This window comes from Clytia hemisphaerica, unplaced genomic scaffold, assembly GCF_902728285.1.
Source record: "Clytia hemisphaerica strain Z4C2 unplaced genomic scaffold, Clytia hemisphaerica genome assembly, whole genome shotgun sequence".
NCBI classification, from domain to species: Eukaryota; Metazoa; Cnidaria; class Hydrozoa; order Leptothecata; family Clytiidae; genus Clytia; species Clytia hemisphaerica.
The window spans coordinates 625815-650116 of NW_027104613.1; the positions used below are offsets into that span (position 1 = coordinate 625815).

Genomic DNA, 24302 nt, shown 5'->3' on the forward strand with positions numbered 1-24302 from the left:
GACGGTAGACTGTGATCGTTTTAAAACGTTTTCAAAATTGATTCCTTCCCTTTGTTCCAGTCTATTGATAACGGCTATGGGACATATCAAGTTGGCAGATTTCGGACTCTCAAAAGTTGGTCTCATTAACAGTAAGTCAGTATGTTGTTTGTTTTCAATGCCCATGTTACCATGCCAACCTATTTGGTGATGCCTGGAGAGTCTTCTGAGAACTTTTAACATTTTCCACCCAATACGTCACTTAAACAATAAAAAAAGTGACGTACACTACTAACCCAATCACCATTCCTCACGGACATCTCCATTCCTCTTCTATTCTTCACCATTCCTCAGCGTTCCTCGAACGTTCCTCAGGAATAGAGATATTTCAACTTTGTTTTAGCATTCCTCATCCATTCCTCGAACGTTCCTGAGGAATGGACATTTCTGACGTAATTTTTAGGTGTTCCTCACTCGTTCCTCGAACGTTCCTCAGGAATGGACTTTCATGACGTTATTTTCAAGCGTTCCTCACTCGTTCCTCAGGAATGGACATTTCTGACGTTATTTTTAAGCGTTCCTCACTCGTTCCTCAGGAATGGACATTTCTGACGTTATTTTTAAGCGTTCCTCACTCGTTCCTCAGGAATGGACATTTTTGACGTTACTTTTAAGGCGTTCCTCACTACTTCCTCGAACGTTCCCCAGGAATGGATGACGTTATTTTTTAGCGCTCCTCACTCGTTCCTCAGGAATGGAGATATTTCTTCTTCACTTTATCGTTTATCATCTTTTCCTCACACGTTCCTGAAGAATGGGCTTTCATGACGTTATTTAAAAGTGTTCCTCATTTGTTCCTCAGGAAAAAACATTTTCGGAGCTGTTAATACATTTTCATGGATAAGATATTCAATATCAAAAACTTTTATGTTGCTTAAAATTTTAGGCTCTTCCTCCAGAGAAAAAGAGGGCTAGAGAAATACGTTTGTCCTTTAGAACACATTAGTAACGGAAGCTCACAAACAACTAGGGCTTTTTTTTAATCCTGTGTTTTAAGTTCATTGGAAATCCCAACCCGATGGAGGTCCTATAAATAAACCCATGTCCGTGCGTTAGTTACCAGCTTTTCTCAAGATTGACTTATTCAAAGTTTCTGATTTTTGCACAAAGGTGCATGACTATAAACCCTCGAATGTGACAGAGCCTGATTGGATCATGATTTTTTGCACGAAAGTAGGGTATTATCGTAGGTAAAAGATGGCTGAAGCAGATATTTTTGCAAAAAAGATTTTTCGGCTCATGAGGAACAATAAAGTGAAAAGGAAATATTTCCATTCCTGGGGGGCCTTCCTGAGGAACGTTCGAGGAACGAGTGAGGAACGCTTAAAAATAACGTCAGAAATGTCCATTCATGAGGAACGTTCGAGGAACGAGTGAGGAACACCTAAAAATTATGTCAGAGATGCCCATTCCTCAGGAACGTTCGAGGAATAGATGAGGAATGCTGAAACAAAGTTGAAATATCTCTATTCCTGAGGAACGTTCGAGGAAGTAGTGAGGAACGCTTAAAAATTACGTCAGAAATATCCATTCCTCAGGAACGTTCGAGGAATGGATGAGGAATGCTAAAACAAAGTTGAAATATCTCTATTCCTCAGGAACGTTCGAGGAATAGATGAGGAATGCTAAAATAAAGTTTTGAAATATCCATTCCTTAGAAATGTTCGAGGAACGCTGAAGAATGGTGAAGAATAGAAGAGGAATAGTGAGGAATGGGGATGTCCATGAGGAATGTTGATTGGGTTAGTAGTGGTATTGGGTGGAACAAAACAGAAAAGTTGCATAATTTCGTGAAGGCGTTGCAGTGGTGCATATCATGAATAGAGCCTACTTCACTTTCTTAGTTTTTGTGATGACGCTGAGTCCATCCAGTGAAGTAAACTAAGAGCAATTGACGAAGGCGCCATTTTGAAAGAAAAGACCAAAAATTCGAAATAACGAGAAAACTACTTCCACTCAAACAAATGAAATCTTCAATGAAAAACAACATGAATAATAGATTTTCGGTACCCTAGACAACTAGAGTCCAACGTACTGTTTTTTACTGTATTACGTTCAGCAAAGCTAGGAAAATGATAGCTGCAATATTGAGTTGGGTCATAAAAAAGGGTATCAAGGACATAAAAATTGTAAACACACAGAGGATTGGAGTATCCACGGAAGAGAAAGAGGAGGAAGGGAGGTATCGACCAATCAAGGTAGTTTTCGAAAATAAAGAAGACAAGAACAAAGTCTTGAGAACCATCACGACATACAAAGGCCCTCCTTCATCCTATCGAGCAACAGAAGACCTCACAATTATTGAACGATTGACAATCAAAGAATTTAGCAAGAGAGCACGCGAGCTCAACGCTCAAATGAAAGACAAAACTATTCAATTTAAAGTCAGGGGAAGCCCCAGAACAAAATTATACCTAAAGAAAACTGTAACAACAAGCGTTTGTAAAAAGATAGGTTCTTAGAGGCCCACCGCGAGCCTTGAACCTCAATCCTTCAATAAATTTAATCGCGCCATCCAGCCTTAAGTGGAAGCCGGGCTAGCCATGGTACAGCTTTAATTAAATGTTTGAAAGTTACCAAAATAAAAAATGAAAAGAGAAAATTTAAAAGTTAATTCATAATTATAGTGAAGTTATACCGGGTGACCCACGAAAAAATTCAGACGTTTCTCGACTTCTTGAGGCCGAACAAATGTCCCAATGTGCTTGGAGTTTAGATATTTAGAAAGTAGATATCCTAACTTAAAATTTGAGCTATCACTTTTTAAATTTGATCAATTTGTTCTCTACTTATGAGCTTTTAAAGTCAAAATTCACTTTACGGAAAGTGTAAAAAACACGTAAAAAAGGGGTATCAAATTTTTGATATACAGTTTTTGAAAAAAATCTGAAAAATCTAAAAAAGCGCCAATTTTTATAAAAACCAGCCTTGTTTTAAACAAGAATTACTTTTAAAGGTGTTTTTATTAATTATTAATGTCATAAAACTCGTTAAATAAGTCAATTTGTAAATGATTTTCTAATTGATTGCATAAATTTAATACCTCTTTTTTACGTGTTTTTTACACTTTCCGAAAAGTGAATTTTGACTTTAAAAGCTCATAAGTAGAGAACAAGTTAGTCAAATTTAAAAAGTGATAGCTCAAATTTTAAGTTAGGATATCTACTTTCTAAATATCAAAACTCCAAGCACTTTGGGACATTTGTTCGGCCTCAAGATGTCGGGAAACGTCTGAACTTTTTCGTGGGTCAACCGGTATACACTGAAGAAAATACAAACTAGTGACTAAAGGCTTGGGGGCACGAGAAGTTTTTTTCTCGTTGGTGCAATGCAACATGCACCGTCCCACCAACCTGAAACGCTTTCTCGTGTCTTCACCCCATTTTTCTTTCTTGATAAAAAAATGTAAAAGGTAAAAAAAATGTTCCAGAGTCAGACAAAGATGTGACATATTAGAAATGCTCAATCAAACACAAACTGAAGCAACTCAAGAATTGAAAAATATTTCTTCAACTTTTTTCTAGTGACAACGAACATTTGTGAAGAGACCGTACAACAGTTCAAAGATGTTCAAGTATTTGGCACTCCGGATTATATCGCACCCGAAGTTATCTTACGGAAAGGATACGGTAAAGATGTTTTTTTATAAACACAGAGTGTTAAAGCCCATCTATGATCTATTAGAGTAATTCCTACGAGATTTCTATTGTAATACTCCCGAAACAATCCCACAATACATCGCTTTTTTAGAAAAATCAAAAACTCCGATAAGATCTATTGACTAATAATGATGTATTATACCAAAGTTCAACTCCGATAAGATCTATTCCGTTTTATTTCCAGGTCCTGCTGTCGACTATTGGTCTCTTGGGATTATCTTGTACGAATTTCTGATTGGTGTTACTCCGTTCTTTGGCGAAACTGTCTCTGAAGTTTTTGATATGATTTTAACTGGTAAGTTGCCAACATTACACTTCGATTAAGAAGGGAGTTTATCTAAAGAATCCTGCATTACTAAAAATAGACAAAAAAAGAACGACATATTTCGCCGTCCACAACCCCGGCCGAAAGTGACTGTACTCCGACAGATTCATTCCTCTTTGTTTATCACGGGAATTAACTACATGTGGTTTAAAAGAACGACAAATTATGCATGCGTGTTACAATGCAGGATTCTTTAGAGGAACAGACTGGAGGGCTGTGATGAAGCTGTACCATTTTATTTTACGAAATTCCTCGACTTACAGCCAGTTATTATAGCTATTCATGAGTCTGTTTGCTTATTCTGCAAAAAACATTTCACAGCTCCATTAAAAACGCAGACAATTCATTTCAATTCTTATTCGACACTTTGAAGTCAAAACATTGTAAACTCTTTGGTCATTAACACATTGAAGTGTTGAATCGAACAATTCAGTTACGTCACGCGCTATCTTTTGTTTTGATGATTGGTTGAATAACTGCAATCTTTATGCAAGCTCAGCGTTTTTGTAGCAGCGATTCAAACTTCGGAAAACATAATGTCAATCTGGCTTTAAGTTGCAGTTCACAGCCCTGACTTTCTGCTTTTGGAAATTATTGAAATCGAAGAATCGACAATAAGTATGAGATTCTTTGGGTGATAAAAAATTTGTTTTCATTATTGATATTGAGATCAACAGCAATCAGCTACACGTTTTTTTATAAGAACAAACTATATAAGAGCATAAGGCTTCGATGGTCAAAATACTAAAACAAGTTAAGAACATTTTAAGGCTTCGTGGAACATTCGAAGGCTTCAAGAATTGTGGATGTTCTTCTTTCTGGTTATTCTTAGCGAGTGTTTTATGCTTCTATATGAGGAAGATTAAGGTTCTAATCGTTTTAAGAGACAAACAAACAAACAAAGTTTCTTTAGTCTAGCCTTTGGAAAAGTTTTCGGAATAAAGACTTTGTTTTTTAGTGAGAGTGAGATCGTTTGCTTACTCATCAATTTCAATTTCAGTCTACAACCTTTTTTACTTTGAATTGACACGGATGTGGAGCAAAATTGGGCAGAACAAGGAAAAGAAAAATTTGTTTTTGCTTATATCAGCACAATATAACAATAAGCTGACACTGCCTCGATATGAAACATGTGTTTGATATTAAACGGGAACACTTGTGTAAAAACTAAACCTTTAAATTATACATTTCATGATAACTCTTCTCCCTTTTCAGGTGAAATTGAATGGCCTGAGGGTGACGAAGCCTTACCTGACGAAGCAACCAATATCATTAAACACTTACTGGTTCGTCAAGCGACCGAACGTCTAGGAGCGAACGGAGCGGCGGACGTCCGCGCGCATTCCTTCTTTCAAAACGTCAATTGGAATTCTTTGTTACGTGAGAAAGCAGAGTTCATCCCAGTGTTGGATAATGAAGAGGACACGAGTTATTTCGATAGTAAGTATCATTGGGTTCGATTCACAGATATCTTATATAAAACACTAGATAATGTTATATTGTCTTCAGCTGAAGCAAAAAATTTCGCCAACCTTAATAAGCAGACCATCGAGACTGCTTTGTTTGAATGAATTGCCGGTACCGAACTGTGGTCTAATTTCAGCCAATATGGATCGTTACAACCACATAAGATCGCGTCAGCCGCTAGATCACATTATCCATAGTAACCTCTGTTATTTCTCATTCTAGCGCGCGAGGATGGTTACAACCACTTAAGATCGCGTCAGCCGCTAGATCATATTTCCTATAGGAACCTCTGTTATTTCTCATTCTAGCGTGCGAGGATGGTTACAACCACTTAAGATCGCGTCAGCCGCTAGATCATATTTCCTATAGGAACCTCTGTTATTTCTCATTCTAGCGCGCGAGGATGGTTACAACCACTTAAGATCGCGTCCGCCGCTAGAACATATTTCCCATAGTAACCTCTGTTATTTCTCATTCTAGCGCGCGAGGATCGTTATAATCACTTAGTATTCTCATTGAGCTCACCTTAGGACACCTGCGTTATCGTTTGACAGATGTGCCGCCCCAGCCCGCGTCAGCCGCTAGATCATATTTCCTATAGTAACCTCTGTTAATTCTCATTCTAGCGCGCGAGGATCGTTATAATCACTTAGTATCGCTTCAGCCGCTAGATCATATTTCCTATAGTAACCTCTGTTATTTCTCATTCTAGCGCGTGAGGATCGTTATAATCACTTAGTATTCTCATTGAGCTCACCTTAGGACACCTGCGTTATCGTTTGACAGATGTGCCGCCCCAGCCCGCGTCAGCCGCTAGATCCTATTTCCTATAGTAACCTGTGTTATTTTTCATTCTAGCGCGTGAGGATCGTTACAATCACTTAGTATCAGACGAAGACGAAGAAGATGACGACAATGACGTCGACTTTCTCAACTTTTCCACGTGTTCACCAAGATTCAGTCGACTCATATCAACGCATGAGAATTCCAAAGACTTTATCAATACTTCGCAACTCAAAGATTTGAAAGAGCAAACATCAAAAGAAGTCAGTAGCGCTGATAACTGTTCAGACGATCAACAAGATGACGAGGAGACTAGCCTGGATTCCTCAACAGTAAAAAGTGAGGCTAGTGCAACACAGTCTATTGATATCCCGCCTCCGAATTCACCAAGCGATACCGTCCGTATGAAGTTGGACGCTATTTTGTTGAGTTCCGATACTGCGACTGATTCCGGAAATGATTCCGGAACTCATACATCATCCGGTAACAGTTCTCTAAATAATTCGATGAATACAGGATCGCCGAGAAGTCCGGGCGGCCGCGTGGCGACATCGTTGCTGAAGCAAGTTCACGTGGACGTGATGAAAAGACAGGAAGAATCGGACAGAGATACTGAGTATGTTTTTTGGACCTTTTTTTTCAAGCCCCGTTGTAATAGCTTGGACCGTACTGTTTGTTTTGTTTTTCTACGTTATTTAAGTTTTTTTGTACCTTCGTTTAACTTTGATTTTCAGTTGACGTCATTTTGATTTTGATTTTGATTTTGATTTGATTTAATTTGAATTTGATAGTAATTCCGTTACTCTTAGGTTCCAAATAAACGCCCCCCCCCCGCTTGTTAATTTTTCGAAAATTTTCCAACCCCCCCCCCGGACCTTATTAGGACCCCCCGTTTATTAATCTCTAAGAATATTTTCAGCTGTCAAAGAGAAGGCCCCTTATTTTGCTCTAAATAGCGTGATATTAGCCTATTTTTACCTTATTTTTGGGTTTCAGAAGTATAATTTCCAACCCCCCCCCCCCGGCAATTAGGTCCCCCCCGTTTATTAAAATCTAGAAAATTTTCCAACGCCCCCCCCCCCCGTTTATTTGGAACCTAAGAGTACGTTTCACACGACATTCAAATCTCCGTAAATTTTGACTCAATTTCTTTAAATGTCTCTCCTTACCAATTTTCTCTTCCTCTCTCCAGTGCCAGTACAAGCAGTTGTGACGTTTCTCCGCGCCGCTTCTTGTCGGCCTCGTTCACTGCGACGCGTGTGCCAAGTCCGAAGCAGCCATCTCCGCTAGTCCTCGATTCTCTCTCCATACAATCAGACGATTCCGCTTCAACACAGCCATCGCCGAACAGCGAATCGATTGTCTCTGAACCGAGCACGCCTTTACTGACAACTCAATCAGCTGAGAAAATAGACGATAGAAATCGAACAGGTTTGTTGAAATTCAGTGGTTTCTCCATAACTCTAACACGCACGGGGAACTCAAATTTGTTCAAGTTGAGAAAACATTCGAGTTATAGAGGTTGGCGTTGAAGAGACTCGTCTGTATTCATATTATATTCATGATATGCACCATTGCAATGTCTTCCATTCAAACCAATAGCTGATTGGTTGAAAGTGACGTATTGACGGGTTTTATGTCACTTACGACCAATGAGCTGTTGGTTTCGTGATGTAATGTCAGAAGACATTGCAGTGGTGCATATCATTAGACGTCAAGTAACATAAACTCACAAACCAAGATATGGTCGTTGTCAAGGCAACAACGGCAAAAGGGCAAATTTCAAAATTAGTATCTTAGGAAAATGAGAATTTTTTCTATAAGATAAATCTTTGACAAAGAGATTCGGCCTTCGGTCATGCGGATGAATCTCTCCTCTGTAAAATGAAAGGTCCAATTTCATTGTCAAAGGGTCATCTTATAGAAAGATTCTCAACATGCTAAGAGACTCGTTTTGAGATTGGTCCTTCTGCTTTGACAACGAGGATATGAAATTAAAAATCTTAGTTATTTTTATGTTCCATCAAAGTTAAATTTTGTGGCTTTAATGAGACTTTTAACGGCAAACAAATAGAATGTAGGCTACGTCATGTCTTTCTTCGATTCCAGAGTAAAACTCCTACACTTTGAGATATGTGCACTGCTCTTGTTTTGAATATTGAAATTCTCCGGATACATCGCACGCGCAGAGGTTTTAATGAAACAATAGAGAGTTTCGAAACCTAAGCCAATCAGCTGTGTTTTAAACATTCTTTTATTTTAAATCTCTATTGATAACCTTCATTTGTTAAAAATTTCTATTATGTTTAATCCTATTAATAGGTGAATTCCCGGTGGAGGTCACTAGTGGCCGCCCATAGCAGTGCCTGTAGACCAAGAGTAAGGCCTAAAAGCCTGGTTTCATTTTTTTTCACAGGGGTAGTGCGGACACGGTCAACTCCACCTTGTATCGATTTGAGCAAAATCTCTGTTGGCGTACCACGATTAGAACTTTCTGGTAAGTGGGAATATACTCTGATGATTGAGTGGTGTAGAGTGGTCTTGGTTAGATAGAGTCGATATTTTACGTGGATAGCCCAGTAATCTAGGACTTTTAGACAGTCTTTCGATTGTTTTCACGGGGTCCACGGCCAGCCGGCTCGGCTATCTATGAGAGCGGGGATTCGAACTGCGAATCCCTGGTTTGAGACGCTGACGCCTTTGACCACTTGGCCATCGCTCCATGTTAACCCTGACAAGTAGTATATTTGGGTTTTTTGTTTTATTTTCTCATTTTAAGGTCCCTTTGTCCCGGTACAAGAGCTTTTCATTTTTCGATACAGCCAGTCATACGTCCTTGATGATCATATAGGTCATATAGCCAAGTAAAAAACTTTTCTACGAGAAATTCCAATTCTTCTTTTTTGATACTGTAGCTTCTGAAGATGAAACTTCTTTGAAACGAACTCCACGGAGGAGGCCACGAAACTCTCTTTCTACAAAGAAAAGACCAAGCGCCGACGCCATCCGCACTCCACCGTTGAGTCCAAGTGAAGGCTCTGATGATACGCCTCGCTTCAGCCCTTCCTCCCTCCGCCCGCCAATTTTAATAACGCGCAACAATCGTGGTTGGGGCTTCACTTTTAAAGCGATTCGAGTTTACATTGGAGATACATCGAAGTATACTATGCAACATATGGTGGAGGTAATCAATTTGTTTTCGTGTGTTATGGAGATAGATATGATCACTTGTCAATTCATCAGATAACCATAACATCTGAAGGAGACTGGGTTAATAATTTCAAATCATCAGGCTCAGTACGCTAATGGCCTTGATCTTCGTTCAAATTTCGCTTCTTCCTAGATCTTCGGGTGATTGGGTTTCCTACTTTTCTATCTAACTGAAATTACTTTTCTTCTAAATTTAGACTGTGGACACACGTGGACCTGCTTTCGAAGTCGGGTTAAAAGAAAACGATTTGATAACACATGTGAACAATGAAGCTATCCAGGGTTACCAACACGTCGACGTCGTCCGACTCATTTTACGATCCGGAGAAACAGTCAAACTGACCGTGACCGATATTGAAAGGACGTCAATCCGTACAGGTTCGAAACGAAAAACAGTCGGGAATCGCGTCCAATCAAGGAAATTACGCGGGAGAAGCCGGAACAGTTCAGTTGAAGATAGCGGGCGTAGTTCAGCCGGCGGTGCCATATCACGGAAATCGGCTATATACCGGAAACTTCGTAAACCGTCCTTACGTAGGAATTCATCTTTAAAACGAGCTAAGAAATCTAACTTGTTCATTCCGGGTGCATCTTTTGACGCCCGCCGTGCAGCAAGTGCAATGGAGGGCGGTGATCAAGCCAACGCCTCATCCGCCACTAGTCCGACGGGCGGAGGATCGACATCACCAAACTCACCCAATACTCATAGCTCAAAAAATGGTAAGGTTTTGGCATTTTGATTATTTTCATTTCAAATAAATACTTTTTAAACAAACTTACCATTAACTTAACTTACCTTACTTAAAGCTGTTAAAATTTATTTGAATTCTTTAGTTTTGAAAACAATAACATATTTTTTTAAAGATCAATCCTCTTAAAAGCATTTGAACTAAAGTTAGGTCTATGAAGGGTTGCAATCCGTTGCAAGTCTCTTATTACGCTGATATGATGTTCACTTTGTAGCAAAAAAAGAGTACGTTCTTAAAGCGAACGGACTCCAGGCCAAGACGTTTCACTTTTCTAAATCATTTCTCATATTATCTTTCTCATCTTAGCATTTCTTCATGGGATGCTTCCGAAGTTGGCTCGTACCGTTGGTGCGCATTCCCGGCGTCGCTCCATTTCCTGCATTCCGGTTTCGCCATTGGCACGCACTCCTTCTATAGGGGCTGCTTCTGTACGAAGCCCTTCTCCCTTAGCAACTAAAAATGGTGGCACAGTCATGTCACCAACGAACAATTTTACGAGACCGAAATCATCGACAATGACACCCGGTTCACCATTACTACGGCGTGCTTTATCGCCGGATAGACTAAATGCGCCGGTACAGTTCGAAGACTTAGTGAATAGTAGAGATGGAACGCTTCTCGTTCCTGCAAATGAAACAGGGGTGGACCGTAGACTGAATAGAAGTCAATCAATGAAAGAGAATAAAAGGAAAAAACATCGGAGGTAGTCAAACGCCCCTGTACCGCCCTTATTCTTAAGGTAACCGTCAAGTTGTCACTGGAAAGTTTTTCGACGCAATTGTAAATTGATAGGATACATCGCACCATTTTTTGTATATTATGAAAGCGGAAGGAAGTATTCGTTGGAAAGATATCAAAGAGAACAGATAGGGGAATGATTTTTTGGAGCTCTCCGGTGACCGTACTGTACATACCGAATATAATTTTTTGCTACCGAAATTGTTTTTTATATTTATTGAAAAAAAATCGTGTGTTGTGTCGCGGAGCATACGTCTAAACAAAGCTTTTGTTTACAAATTGATGAGAGAAATACACTTTGTCACAGAGTTGAAATGACTTCGGACGAATATCGTGTGTGGCAATCAGCCAAGCAGTTCCTTGCCCTTGATTGAGGAATTTACGAAGACTTTGGACGAAATGCAAAACGACAATAGCGTCTACCCTGTTTCGCGATGAGTGATCGAGACAAAGCACAATAGTGTATACCCTGTGATCTTGGATTGGATGTCTGATTTCTAAGATGTTATCTGTGACTGAGCAGTGATCATCGAGATACAAATATTGCACTAACATCCTACGAGGAGTGATATTGTAAAGCAGTTTACCGCCCTTGAGGTACTTCCACCCTCTGGGCGGAATATAGAAGTCATCCCCATTTCTTAACTTATCTACGCATACATACTGTAAAAAGTAATTCAAGAATTATGCACCCCTGTATCGCTTAACCGAACAAAAACGAATATCTCAGTCTGGATATGAAAGTGTGGTTATATTATTGATAATATTGAATATCGGTTAATTAGAGTCGTATCTTGATCGGGTACCATGCTACTGTTAGTTGCTCTAATGTCGACATCCATCTTCTTATTTCGGCACACTTTTTTAGAGATAGGAATAATAGAAAGGTCGGGATCACTGATTGAAAAATGATTCTTTCTCTGATCGCCAAGCAAAGAAAAATAGTTTCCATCAGCGATTCCGACCTTCATTTATTCCTATCTCTTAAGAAAGGTGTCGATATTAAAACCAACTTACCGTTTTTGACTGTCAACTGCTGATTGGTTTAATCTTAAATCCACTTCATTCAGAGTTTCTTTATCATCTTTAAAAGTTCAATGTTCAGTCCACATTTTGTTTGCTTTACCCTTCTTCAATCATTACTTCTAAAAAACCGAACTTACCGTACTTTCTTCTCAGCTGCCTAGTAAACGCCCCCCCCGTTTATTAATTTTTCCACTCCACTTAGGACCTCTCATTAATTACAATTAGAAGTACAATTTCAAACCCTCCGGCAATTAGGTTATTAAAGTTTAAAAACTATTCCGACAACCCCCCCCCTTCCGTTTATAAGGCACCTGAGAGTAATTTTTAGAACTTCAAGTCTCCTTCAGAAATGAAGTCGAATCTTTAGAATATTTGAAATATGTCCGAAAATGTTTATTTAGTCGTCCGGAAAAAAAATACTCTTCTCGAGATGTGTACGTTGCTTATTGTCCTCGTTTCGATACACGCAAGCGCAATATTTTCGCAAAAGGCAAGTTATAACTCTAGGATGAGATCGTTTCTCATGAGTCAAGTAGTTAAGTCAAATATACAAATGACTCTCAAAAACTCTTCAACTCAAATGTCTCGGAAGGTTAACTGGCTCTTCTATTTTGCCTCTGTAACTTGAATCATAGTCATTTTAAAAACACTGGTCTGGAAGGCTTTTGTCTCTTTTTATTGTTAAAAGATGGAGCTTACGTACCAAAATCGATTTATTTTGCAAACTTTTTGATCATGTAATTAGAAAATAGACCAATCTCAAGAGGAGATTAATTAAAATAAAATTGAACAAAAAGCTAAAACAATACATTGCCAGACCGGGGTTTTTTATAACAACTATGCTTAAATATCTTCCATGTACTTAAGTTATGGAGCCTGGGGCGTGTCTTGAAACGAGGCTAATATGATGATTTATATAATATCGAGAAGTGTAAAAGATTAAAAATATTTGTAAATAAACTTGTTTATATTTTGCCCAAAAAAAAGGTCGACAGAAAATAAATGAATAATAGAATGACGACCGAAACAAAACGGCGTTAAACGAAGAACACTTCTAATATGTTGTTAAATGCACCTTTTCCCGGTTAGCCGTTTCGTATAAAAAGTCACCAAAATTTCGAGTAAACAAACCATCTCATTGGCTAAAAGCAAAAACATATAAACAAAAAACAATTTTTCTCATACTCTGCACATTTTTTGTTTCTGTTTTTGCTGTTAGCCAATGGGATGGTTTGTTTATACTCGAAATTTTGGTGACTTTTTATACGAAACGGCTAACCGGATAAAGGTGTATTGTATTTTCGTTCCCTAAAAGTAGCGTAATTAATAATAGTTCGAATTAGCGAGAGTTGTAACTGTAAATACTAAAGGGTTCTTGGTGAATCAAACCAAAGTCTGTCTTATTGGAAAGATAATCAGAAGTGGAATATTACCGAAAGATGTGTGTATGTTCGTTCAAAATTAACCAACGAAAATCAACCAACGAATCGAGGCCCCGATTTTGGGCTATAACTCCTGACCCCTTGATTTAAAATGGTTCGAAAATACACGTTTTTTAAGAAACACACTTTTAAGAAACATGAGGCTAAGAATGCCTAAAAACTAAGAAACATGCTGAGGCTGAGAATGAGAAAATAATTTTTTTAATTCGTATTTTTTAAGAACCTTCCAATTAAAATTAGGGCCGACTAATAATTAAGGCCGACTAATAATTAAGGCTGACTAAGTTTTGATGTTTCTTAAAACCTATTCACAAAAGTAAGCCCATTCTGGAAAGCCCAACTATCCTGCTTTCCAAAAATGTTAAAATAAAGGATTTTCCTATATCCAATGGAGACACAGTAGTAGTCTTCTCCCTTAGACTTGAAAAAATTTCAAAACGCATTTTGTCATATTTTTCAAAATTTTAAGTTTAGCTTTAAAAAAAAAAGTGGGGAGAATATTTGCGATACCATAATTTTCTGGCTTATTGTTTCCACTATAAATTCAACTACTAACCAAAAAACACAATCATACCTTTGCTAGAAAAGGCAGAATTCATTTTTAGGGCGGTAGGGAGGGCGGCTTTTCTTAAAACCGCACGAAAAACGTATATTTACGGCCTCGGCTATCGCTTAAAACGTAGATTTACGGCCTCGACGTGGTAAAGGTTAAGATCTGAGGATCAAAAAGTACAAATATAGTCCAATAAGGCTCAGAATATAGCTTGGAAGTCTGCCAACCTCTCCCGAATTGAAATACTCGATTAAATTAAAAAGATAGCCCAAAATCGACTTTCTCGCCGCGGAACTTTAAATCTAAAAACCTTAAAATAAAATAACCGGAATTCTCAATATATTTCGATCGTGATTGTACGGGGATGTGCCACTGGTGAGGGTACCTCTTTCACCTCCGTGAATGCCATGAGTCCCAGGGTAGTGTCGTAAAAACACCAAAATAAAACAGTCCCCCTCTCGTGTAGATAGGGTACAACTTTTTGGGGGAATTATTAGGAAAAAACATGGACAATTTTCGCAGAAAATGACCCTATCACTTTTTTCAAAAAAACGAGTCGCAGCCCACACGTGCAGGGTTCATCTTGTAGCGGACATTTATTCGAACGGGGCGTTTATTTGAGGGGGGCGTTCATTTAAATTTTTCCTTAAGGATTGGCGTATTATCGGTCACGTAACAAAATGATTTAGCGCGATATTCGAATGTTTTGATCACGTGACATAAGCATGCGTACAAAAATGAACCTCGTGTTAAGCACAGTGGAGTGGAATAGAGTGGACGATACGATGGAGTTGATAGTTGAGGTGCTTGGAAAGGGCAAAACGTGAATTTGGACTTTTTGGTTTGAGAAATCGACTGTCAATTCTATCATTTTGGCAATGTGTCGGTACACAAAAAGGGAGAAAGTCGGTTTGATGTTTAAGTCACCTTTTGAGCTGAGTCTATCCGATTTTTCTCGGCTCTCGGTCAACACAAAAAGAAAATCGGCTCTTCTCCCAATCCTTGATTTCATCAGTTTTTAAAAGGATTTGCTCCTTTCCCTTTGGACCTGTGATGATAAACTATCAAAGTAGTGATTAGATTCGGTATATTCCTTTGAAATCAATCGGTTTAGAAAGTCTAAGTGCAAAAAAATGTACTTTGTTTTTGTTTCTCTTGTTTCAATCAAATTATAAGAGGAAATTGCCGACACAAAATTGTTTGAAATATCAAACATGATTATATTGAAATAACTACTTTTTAATGTTGTGTCAAAAATGTTGAATAGAATGAAATGATTTGATAGTATTCCCTAGTGTGCTTAAACCCCCGTCCTTATGTATATTGATTATAGATCAAGCTAATTATATTTCAGGGAGAGAAAAGAAAAAGCCGAGTTTTTATGCTCTACTCATAATAATAGAAAGAGAGAAAAAAGTGATTTGTGTTATGTAGTGTCGTGTGTGTATATAGTCAAAGAGCTTCATGAAATGCTGATGAGATCAGAGTAATTAAAAAAATAGAGCATAGTTTGTTCTTTTGGAAAGCTGATTCTATGAAAGTATTGTAAGAAAAGCTGTTGTGTGTTGTATATTTCATACATAAAGACAAACTATATAGAAAGAAAAAAAAGAATGCTATAACTTTTTTGATGATGATGATGGTGATGTGATGACAATAAGAGCTTATGGATGTATGACATTTTAAGAGAAATTATTGTCATTTGGCTGTAGTGTAACTCCTAGATGGTAACTGATGTATTGCCGATAACTTTAGCCTATTCTTCATGGTGTCACAGTCAGGGAAATTATGTTATTAGCCACTGCAAAGAATCGGTTTTTGGCGTTGTCACTTCTATCAAAGATTTCCATTTTCAAGATATGAATTTTACTTTATGTTGGTTTTTGTTAGTATTCAATACAATGTTTATCCTAGTGAGTACATAATATTTTTGAATTTTAGCATTTTCTTTTTGAGAATTTTTCATGATTTAGCTTTAGCTTTTATGTCTGCAACCACAGGCCAGTTTTACTAGATAAGATTTTTTTAACTTGACCTGTAACCCTTTTCTATATTTTATTTTATCTGTCTTTTGCAAAAAAATAAGCTAAAGATTATATGATATGTATATATGCCTGGGGTATTTCGTACAATTGCAGTTTTAAGTATTCAACCTATAAAATCGAGTGTCCTTATCTCAAACTAAAGTGCAAAATGCTTTTTCGTGTAATGCTAATTTGAAATCACATGCTAATTGAGTTTGCTCTGTTTTAAAGCAAATCAGAGTAAATACATTTGTTTAACTTGTCAATTGGTTCAAAATTACTCAGTACAGTAAATCATTTCTCTACTATTTGTGAAATCCCCAAAGGATTTCTCTGTTTCAAACTGTAAGAATGAAAAAGAGCAATCAACTCAAATTCTCCGATCTGATAAATACAATCATTATATAAATAATTTATTTTTCTTTTTTCCTGCTAGCTCACATCTCTTTTCCAACCATGCACTGCATCAAAAGATGATGATTCAAAGTTCTTTCTGGATAAGGATTATTGCGAACACAAAAGATTGGAAGAAGGAGTATGTAAAATCTTAGTTTTGTAGCAGGCCATATTTTAGAAAGGCAGGACACCGTTCGTTGGTGACCAAAAAGGGTACTTTTTGTTTTTTTTTGTAAAAAAAAAGGCTGTTTTAGTGATTTCAGGAAAGGCAGCGTCCAATAAGCGGACACTAAAAGGGCATTCAAAATGGTCTGGTATGATTTGATCATAAATCTGTTCTTATCTTGTGTAGTCATGAAAACTCAAATTATAGATCTTTAGACTTCAACATTAAAATAATTCACACTCATTTTGCTTTTTAGAAAAAAGAGTTGAAGTACAATTCCTTTCTATGGAGCATCGAGCGAGATGGATCTCCACCTAGCTATTTATTTGGAACAATACATGCACCTTCTCATCTTGTTTGGAGGTATATACCTCAAAACTCCCAGGCTGCTCTGATTGATGCTTCCCATGTATATACAGAGGTTAATTTAGAAGACCCAAAAGTCATAAATGCAATACGAAAATGTAGACAACTACCTGGAAATAAGACGATAGAGGATGTTTTACCAAAACAAACGTACAAAGAGTTCAAAAGGATTTTAGCAAAGTTTAAAAGTAGTCGTAAGAAATGGATTCGTAAAATTTTGAAAAGTGTTTATGCTTTACGTTTATTGGAAAATTCTCGCTATTATGACATTTATGATGATTATTCAAAACTGAAACCAATGTGGTTGACAAGTACCATTTTGCAGCAGTGGAATCGTTTTTATGTTAAACAACAATTAAAAGGCTCAATGATATCGTTAGACCATGAACTTGTAAATTTAGCAGCAGATTCTTACCGTGGAGGTATTGAAGAAGTTTCCTCGCATTGTGATCCAATGGACAAGTTAGGGGATGATAAGGTACGTCATTATTTCTGTATATTCTTCTCAAAGTGTTTTAGTGGTTGGACTAGGTCCTTTCCCAAAAATGATTTTACATGAAAGTACAGACTTGCACCCAGCAGAGGTAAGTAGGTTCTCAGTTTTTTGCATTATTTAATACATTATAAGATATGTCAGCTTAAGAATTTGAAGTATCAAGAAAATATATTTTCTTGAAATCAGAAACTCATTTTCATAATCGTCAAACAAATCTTGGAGTGAAAAATTTAAAAACCTATGAGAAATAAATCATTTACAAAATGGTGCAAGTGAAACACCAAATTGAATGGTTCAATTTTTTCAAATTACATCACCTTAAAAAGTTTAAGTACAATCTTTCACTCTCTAAACTGGGACCATCTTTCTAGGGACCATCTTTATATTTTAATCTTTAAATATCATCAATTTAACTCATTGAGTATTCAGAAAATAAACTGCTGTCTAGAACTTATCTTGTTAAAATTATTCTTAATGAAATCAAAGGCAGATATCAAAGCTAAAGGTTTTATTTTTAATAGATTTTTTGGATAATTCTATTACTTCAAAGCCGCCTGAAAGTCTTGAATAGCTTTGGAAATTTCCTCCTCTACACTAATATTTTTGTGTGTAGAATAAAAACTTTTGATGTGGCAATATGCATGGAAAAAGTATGTAATGTGTGTATTACTTTTGAGAAACAGAATTTTTCCTTATAGAGTTGGAAGGAGTGAATAGATAAAACTGACTTACTGAAGTTCAAAAATGTTTTCTCATTTTTCTTTTTTTTTTGTAAAAGCTTTTGGTGTATAAAGTGGTAAAAACTAATTGACTGATATCTTTTTAACACAAAATGGAACATGTTTCTTATTCTTTTGTTTACTTTTCTTTTAATGTTACAAGGTGTCGAATTATAATATTGGATTCCATTTTCAATCAGAGTGTGGAATTACAGCTTCTCTCGTTTTCATTGAGATTTCATTTCAATCCAATTGTTAAGATTTATTTTAACATTATTGAATAATTATTACTTGTTAAACTTGACTAATAGCACAGGTGCCATTAATTAGACTTCTCAACTAACCCATTTCAGTTAAGGGTCTTTAAAAACAGAGATAGGGAATACTGTACCAAATCCAGAAACAGAGGTTAAACAGCCTTAAAGGTTTTATTTTATTACATGAGTGTTCCCGTTTCATATCAGACACATATTTCATATCAGGACAGTGTCTTGCTACTGTTATATTATGCTGATATAAGCGAAAACTGTTTTTCACTTCCTTTTTCTGACCAATCTTGCTCCACATCCGTGTCAATCCAATGTGAAAAAGCTTTTGAATTAAAATTGATGAGTAAGCAAAAGATATCACTCTTATTTAAAAACAAAACTTTTAATGATCTCTTCCGTACCTTCGAGGGATTGATAAGGCTGGTTTAAATAATTTAGACAAAAACATGTATTTTCTTTATCTCAATTCAGACACTCTCGAGTTACTTCGAGCAGCACCCAGAGATTAAGAATGCTATAATAGGATCTTGTGCTTGCGTAAGAGGTTTCAAGTAATTTACTGATTTTAGGGATTTTTTTCTCGATTTTCAATGAAAAATAATGTTCATGAAAACACGTAATCAGCATTCCAGGCGAGTTTGAAGAACTTATTGTCGACGCTTTGAAAGGATTACACTGTGACTGAAGGAACTGAGTCTAAAATGAATTTGTAGTTGATTAGCCTCAATCCCACTGTTTAATCCTCTTCGCATCATTGCGAACGACATCAGTTCTTTTCTGTTTTTTATATTTAGTTGATTTTCTTTAGTGAGCTCTAATTTTTCTTTCGCCGACTTTATACCGGCTTGATGCGTCCGTTTTATTCTCATATTTCCTTCTTACGAGAGTTTTAAAGAACTTACCGACTTCTTTGATACTCAAATTCTACCTTCTTTAAAGTCAATCACAAAGATTGCCGCCATTATTATCTTTTGATACCAACTTTTTCCGAACGTGCTCCCTTAAGATTCTTAAATTTTTGCTGATCGATTGATCTTTTTAAACTAACTTTAAAATGCGCATTCCATTCCGCCGATTTTAGCGACCGTAGCATGAAGGTAGAGCACCAAGCTACGGTGCGCAAGGTTGTGGGTTCGATCCCCAGCCGGGTCATACCAAAGATTCCCAAAATAGTACTTGATGCCTCTCTGCTTGATGTTCAGCAACTAGAGAGACGGATCAAGGGTAAGTGGAATTATTCAGGGATGACACGTTCTTAAGTAAGAATAAGTAACAAGTAGACACTGTAAAAACTCCAACTTGTCCTTTTTACTAGAACTCAGATAAATAAGATGGTATTTTCTCTCGAAAATAGACCTCGTTTTTCGCAACTTTCCACCTTCCTAATCATAACGTCCCTTGCGAGACCCCATTTCCATACGTTTTTACGTTTTTTTTATAAGAACATCCAAAATTTTTGAAGCCTTCGGATGTTCTTAACTTCTTCGGTGTTAACCCTAAGAATGTGCTTAAAATGTTCTTATTTTCTCCATTTTGTGACCTTCTTTACCCATTTTCCTAAGAAATTGGATGAGTCCGCAAAGTCTTGATATGTCCCTAACTTGTTCTTAGCATTTTGGCCATCGAAGCCTTATGTTCTTATATAGTTTGTTCATATAAAAAAACATGTACATATTATCAATATTTGAAATTTATTTTCTTTTCTCAGGCTGTACTTGCTCTTACCGTCACTCTCCGCGCGTTGGACAAAAAATTATCCGGAAAATTCAGTATGCGAGAAAACGACATCAGGCGGATCATAAACCTCTATAAATGCGGTGATCCGATGGATACGAACCGGTTAGAAACGCTGTTCCGGGACCTCGTTGATACGGATATGCAGGGAAAGTTAGCGGAAATTGATCAATACATGGCCCGGGAGTTGATGCTAAAACGTAATGTCTTGATGGCGGATACTATTGAGAAAAAATTGAAGAATAAAGAACTGGATGAAGCTAGAATGTTTTTCGCTGTCGGTGCTGGTAAGCCTCGTTTAACCAAACAGTTTTAACAGACTATAGTATTAAAAAAAACACATCCATTCTCGTTTAACCAAACAGTTTTAACAGACTCTAGTATTGCAAAAAAGAAACATTTATTCTTGTTTAACCAAACAGTTCTAACATGCTATAGTATTGCAAAAAAGAAACATTCATTGTATCAATAGGCCTTTCCATAAATGACATCACGACCAACTAGGAAATAATGCTTAATGCTTAATACGTCCCAACGGAATTTTTGAAAGATGCACTTTTTTCATTCATTTTTCATTTATGAAAAGGTCTATAAGATGAGGGAACCGTCTGCTTCCTTTCACTATATCTAACATTTCTTTCGTAGCACATTTGTTGGGGAATCAATCTATTGTGACATTTCTCAAGCAAAAAGGATACAAAGTCAGACACATTAAACCAGATGAAGATATTCCTGCGTAAGCCTTCATTCGTTCGTTCGTTCGTTCGTTCGTTCGTTCGTTCGTTCGTTCGTTCGTTCGTTCGTTCGTTCGTTCGTTCGTTCGTTCGTTCGTCGTTCGTTCGTTCGTTCGTTCGTTCGTTCGTTCGTTCGTTCGTTCGTTCGTTCGTTCGTTCGTTCGTTCGTTCGTTCGTTCGTTCGTTCGTTCGTTCGTTCGTTCGTTCGTTCGTTCGTTCGTTAGTTCGTTCGTTCGTTCGTTTCGTTCGTTCGTTCGTTCGTTCGTTCGTTCGTTCGTTCGTTCGTTCGTTCGTTCGTTCGTTCGTTCGTTCGTTCGTTCGTTCGTTCGTTCGTTTCGTTCGTTTCGTTCGTTCGTTCGTCGTCGTTCGTTCGTTCGTTCGTTCGTTCGTTCGTTCGTTCGTTCGTTCGTTCGTTCGTTCGTTCGTTCGTTCGTTCGTTCGTTCGTTCGTTCGTTCGTTCGTTCGTTCGTTCGTTGCAAACAAGACTGAGCAAGAAGCTATTTCCCAAAAAACAGGATTTAGGGAATTGATACAATTAAAGTTGTTACTCCATTCCATCTAGATAAAGAATACTAGAATAAGGTTCGTCTCGTTGAAATACGTTGATCATGCCAATATAACGTATTTCTTTCGTATTCTTTAGAACGCTGAAGATCAAAAGAATCCGTGAAAATGAAAGAAAGAAAAACAACCATACGAACATGTAAGGATTGAATATCATTTTCATTTTTTTACCATAGTAGACGAGTTTCTTTTCGTCCTGTTACGCTCGTTGAGCTTGGTACTCACGTATTAAGAAATTAGCGCTTAACACTAACGCTTAACACAAAATCTTTTAATATGTCCGTAAAGGCGTTTAAAACTAAACGCTTGGGACTAATAAATGTACTCGCTGGGATGATTTTTCTTAGTCACTTGTGTCTAGTGTTCAATTTTTTTCAATCTTTAAGCTAACGAATAAACGAAAAAAAAAAGCCCAATTCTTTTTAACTTACTCAACAGAAACAATAGAAATTCCAAAAAAAAAAAACATCTTTATTATTCCCCCCTTGTACCGTCAAAAAAATACAAACAACCACAAAAAAAAAAAACTTCTTAAAATTGAAAATAACATCTTTTCCCCTAAAACAAATTTCTTCGTCAACGAAATAAAAACACCAAAAACCCCAAACATTAAAAAAAAAAAAAAAAAAAAAAAAAGAAATGCGTTTACCTTAACGTTGGTAGCGAAAAAAATCGAATTAGCGTTAGAACATTTGAAAGGCTTCTATTTTTCGAAAATCATCAAAGTGTAACTCACCAAAAACGGAATGAAAAAGCCCGGTTTTTTGTATAAGGTGCACGCTTCCACCCTCCCCCCTTGTGCTCAGAAAACAATAGAAATTCCATCATTTAAACACGGCCGATTATTTTGGGAGCGCCGAAATACAAACGCTACTGATATCGACATCCCTTATCTAATTTTTCATATTTTAGGAAAATTATGAAAGTTTGAATCACTGATTGAAAAAGTATGTTTCCTCTCTGACCACTAAGCAAACAAAAATAGTTTCGATCTTTCTATTATCTTAAGCTCAGATGTCGACATTAGACCACCGTAACTTAGTCTATCATTCAACCACTTCTATCCTTTCTTTCTAGATGGTGGAAACGAGTTGAAAAACCAGAAACAAACATGGTTGAAGACACGACGACTAACAAAAACAACAATCAAAATATATACATTATTACAAAATATGAGAAAAACTATGTGTATTACTACAGCACTTCAACGCAGTCCGTACCATGTAGGATTTCTCTATTGAGTACAGCTTTCGTGCTACTAGTTGTATGGATGTTAAGTGCTGGGTAGATGTGTCTCATTTGGTACGGAGTAGGAGATATCTTACAACCATAGTAAGACGTGATGTAATGGGTTTGCTACCAATAGAAACCAAATAAACATAACAGCCTCGTTGTGGCCCGCTATATTGGTGTCCTAGTACATGAATACATAATCCTTCATGACTTTGCAACCGCTTTTGATAGCAAAACTGAATTGAAGATGAAAGAGATAAAATATCAATTTTGCAAATAAAAATGAAAAACCAAATCCTCGTTAGAAACTCGAAAATCATATAGCCCTGAATGATTTGGCTTTCAATCACTGGATGGGTTGGATTCACTGACCTTTATATATCCTTGGACCAAGTTACTCAATGCCAGCCAAGCAAAATCTTTGATCGGAATTATTTTGAAATTGGTACCCTAATGGTGGCACTACTCAACAGCGGTGAAAATGCATCGAGAGCGCTAGATCTGCTGTTCTTCAAATACTTTTGATGCTGTAGCGTCGTAACGTCGTTAGACGTTAATTTTTAACATTGCAATGGCTTCTTCTCGGGAACCAATTCCAAAAAACTCCGATGAAAGATGGCGGATATAGCTTGGTCCAGGGATATATAAAGGTCAGTGGTTGGATTATATAATCTTCATTTGACGGATGGCAATTGGCGCAAAAAAAAACTGGATTATAATTTTCGTTCACAGTTAATCATTCAATCTGCAACGGTACGGAAGAAATTTGTTGAGTCAAATGTCTGTTAAACTAGTTTGGGAATTCGAGACATGGTGATTTTACCTTGATGAACCTGACAAAACTAAGAAAGTTTTGTATGGAGAAAAATAATGTAAAAAGATATATATTTAAGAATTGGCTCTATTTTTTGTATGTATACAGTGTATATATTTGTTATTTATCCGTTGTTTTATACTATATGATAATTAATATTTTCCCCTAATTTTATTTGGTCTATTCTGTATTGTTTGGCGTACGTATTTCTACTAACTTAAGGGAAAACATTTTGCGGAATTTAATTTCACGGTTCACAGCTCAAAATTCGGAAATTTCGCGGTTTGAGAGAATTTTTTGTTTATAATATGGCCTATTTTGCCATAAAAAGACCAAAATCGGAGGTGTTTTTTTCAACTCTGAGATTATTCGTGTTTCGTGGAATTTAATTTTAAGGATTTGCCAAAAAGCCGTGAAATAAGATAAGGTAGACTGGATTAAGCGAGATTGTCTCCTTTTATAGACTGCAGATTCCGCCATGTCGATTCTCGTTGAGTTAACGCTAAAAAGAATCTGACATTTGGATAAAATATGGATTCTGTTAATTCATAAGAAATTTAGATTTATAAATCTATGCAGAGTGCAGACAGATCAAAGGACACTAGCCTTAGTCAGTAGTGAAAGTGATTTAGCTCGAGTCGACCTGTGCAAAATAGATTTTATCGGAGTTTTTGATTTTTCTAAAAAATATATTAGACTTATATAAAAGACCTTTGAAGAAGTCGTAGACTAGACAGAATAGAACATCGTTGTAGATTTTCTCGATTATTAGCCTTTTTTGCCCAATCTCATTTAG

The 24302-nt window shown here is 36.9% G+C and overlaps 2 protein-coding genes across 3 annotated transcripts in view; both read left to right on the forward strand.

The window, feature by feature from the left end:
- Positions 1-10980, forward strand: part of LOC136824346 (microtubule-associated serine/threonine-protein kinase 3-like) — a 74537-nt gene extending 63557 nt beyond the window's left edge. For both annotated transcript variants that reach the window (XM_067080497.1, XM_067080498.1), the window contains 10 exons: positions 61-131; positions 3564-3668; positions 3883-3993; positions 5239-5463; positions 6349-6889; positions 7466-7704; positions 8690-8770; positions 9189-9457; positions 9681-10203; positions 10539-10980. In XM_067080497.1, the coding sequence (XP_066936598.1) occupies positions 61-131; positions 3564-3668; positions 3883-3993; positions 5239-5463; positions 6349-6889; positions 7466-7704; positions 8690-8770; positions 9189-9457; positions 9681-10203; positions 10539-10939 (2566 nt within the window). In that variant the 3' untranslated portion in view covers positions 10940-10980. The remainder of the gene's footprint in view (positions 1-60; positions 132-3563; positions 3669-3882; positions 3994-5238; positions 5464-6348; positions 6890-7465; positions 7705-8689; positions 8771-9188; positions 9458-9680; positions 10204-10538) is intronic.
- Positions 10981-15423: 4443 nt separating this feature from the next.
- On the forward strand, positions 15424-22840 carry LOC136824317 (metalloprotease TIKI homolog). The gene is made up of 7 exons (XM_067080474.1): positions 15424-15904; positions 16452-16550; positions 16834-17421; positions 20136-20448; positions 20807-20897; positions 21539-21598; positions 22537-22840. The coding sequence occupies exons 1-7, from the start codon at positions 15716-15718 to the stop codon at positions 22745-22747; spliced, it is 1551 nt and encodes a 516-aa protein (XP_066936575.1). The 5' UTR covers positions 15424-15715; the 3' UTR covers positions 22748-22840.
- Positions 22841-24302: the final 1462 nt, after the last annotated feature.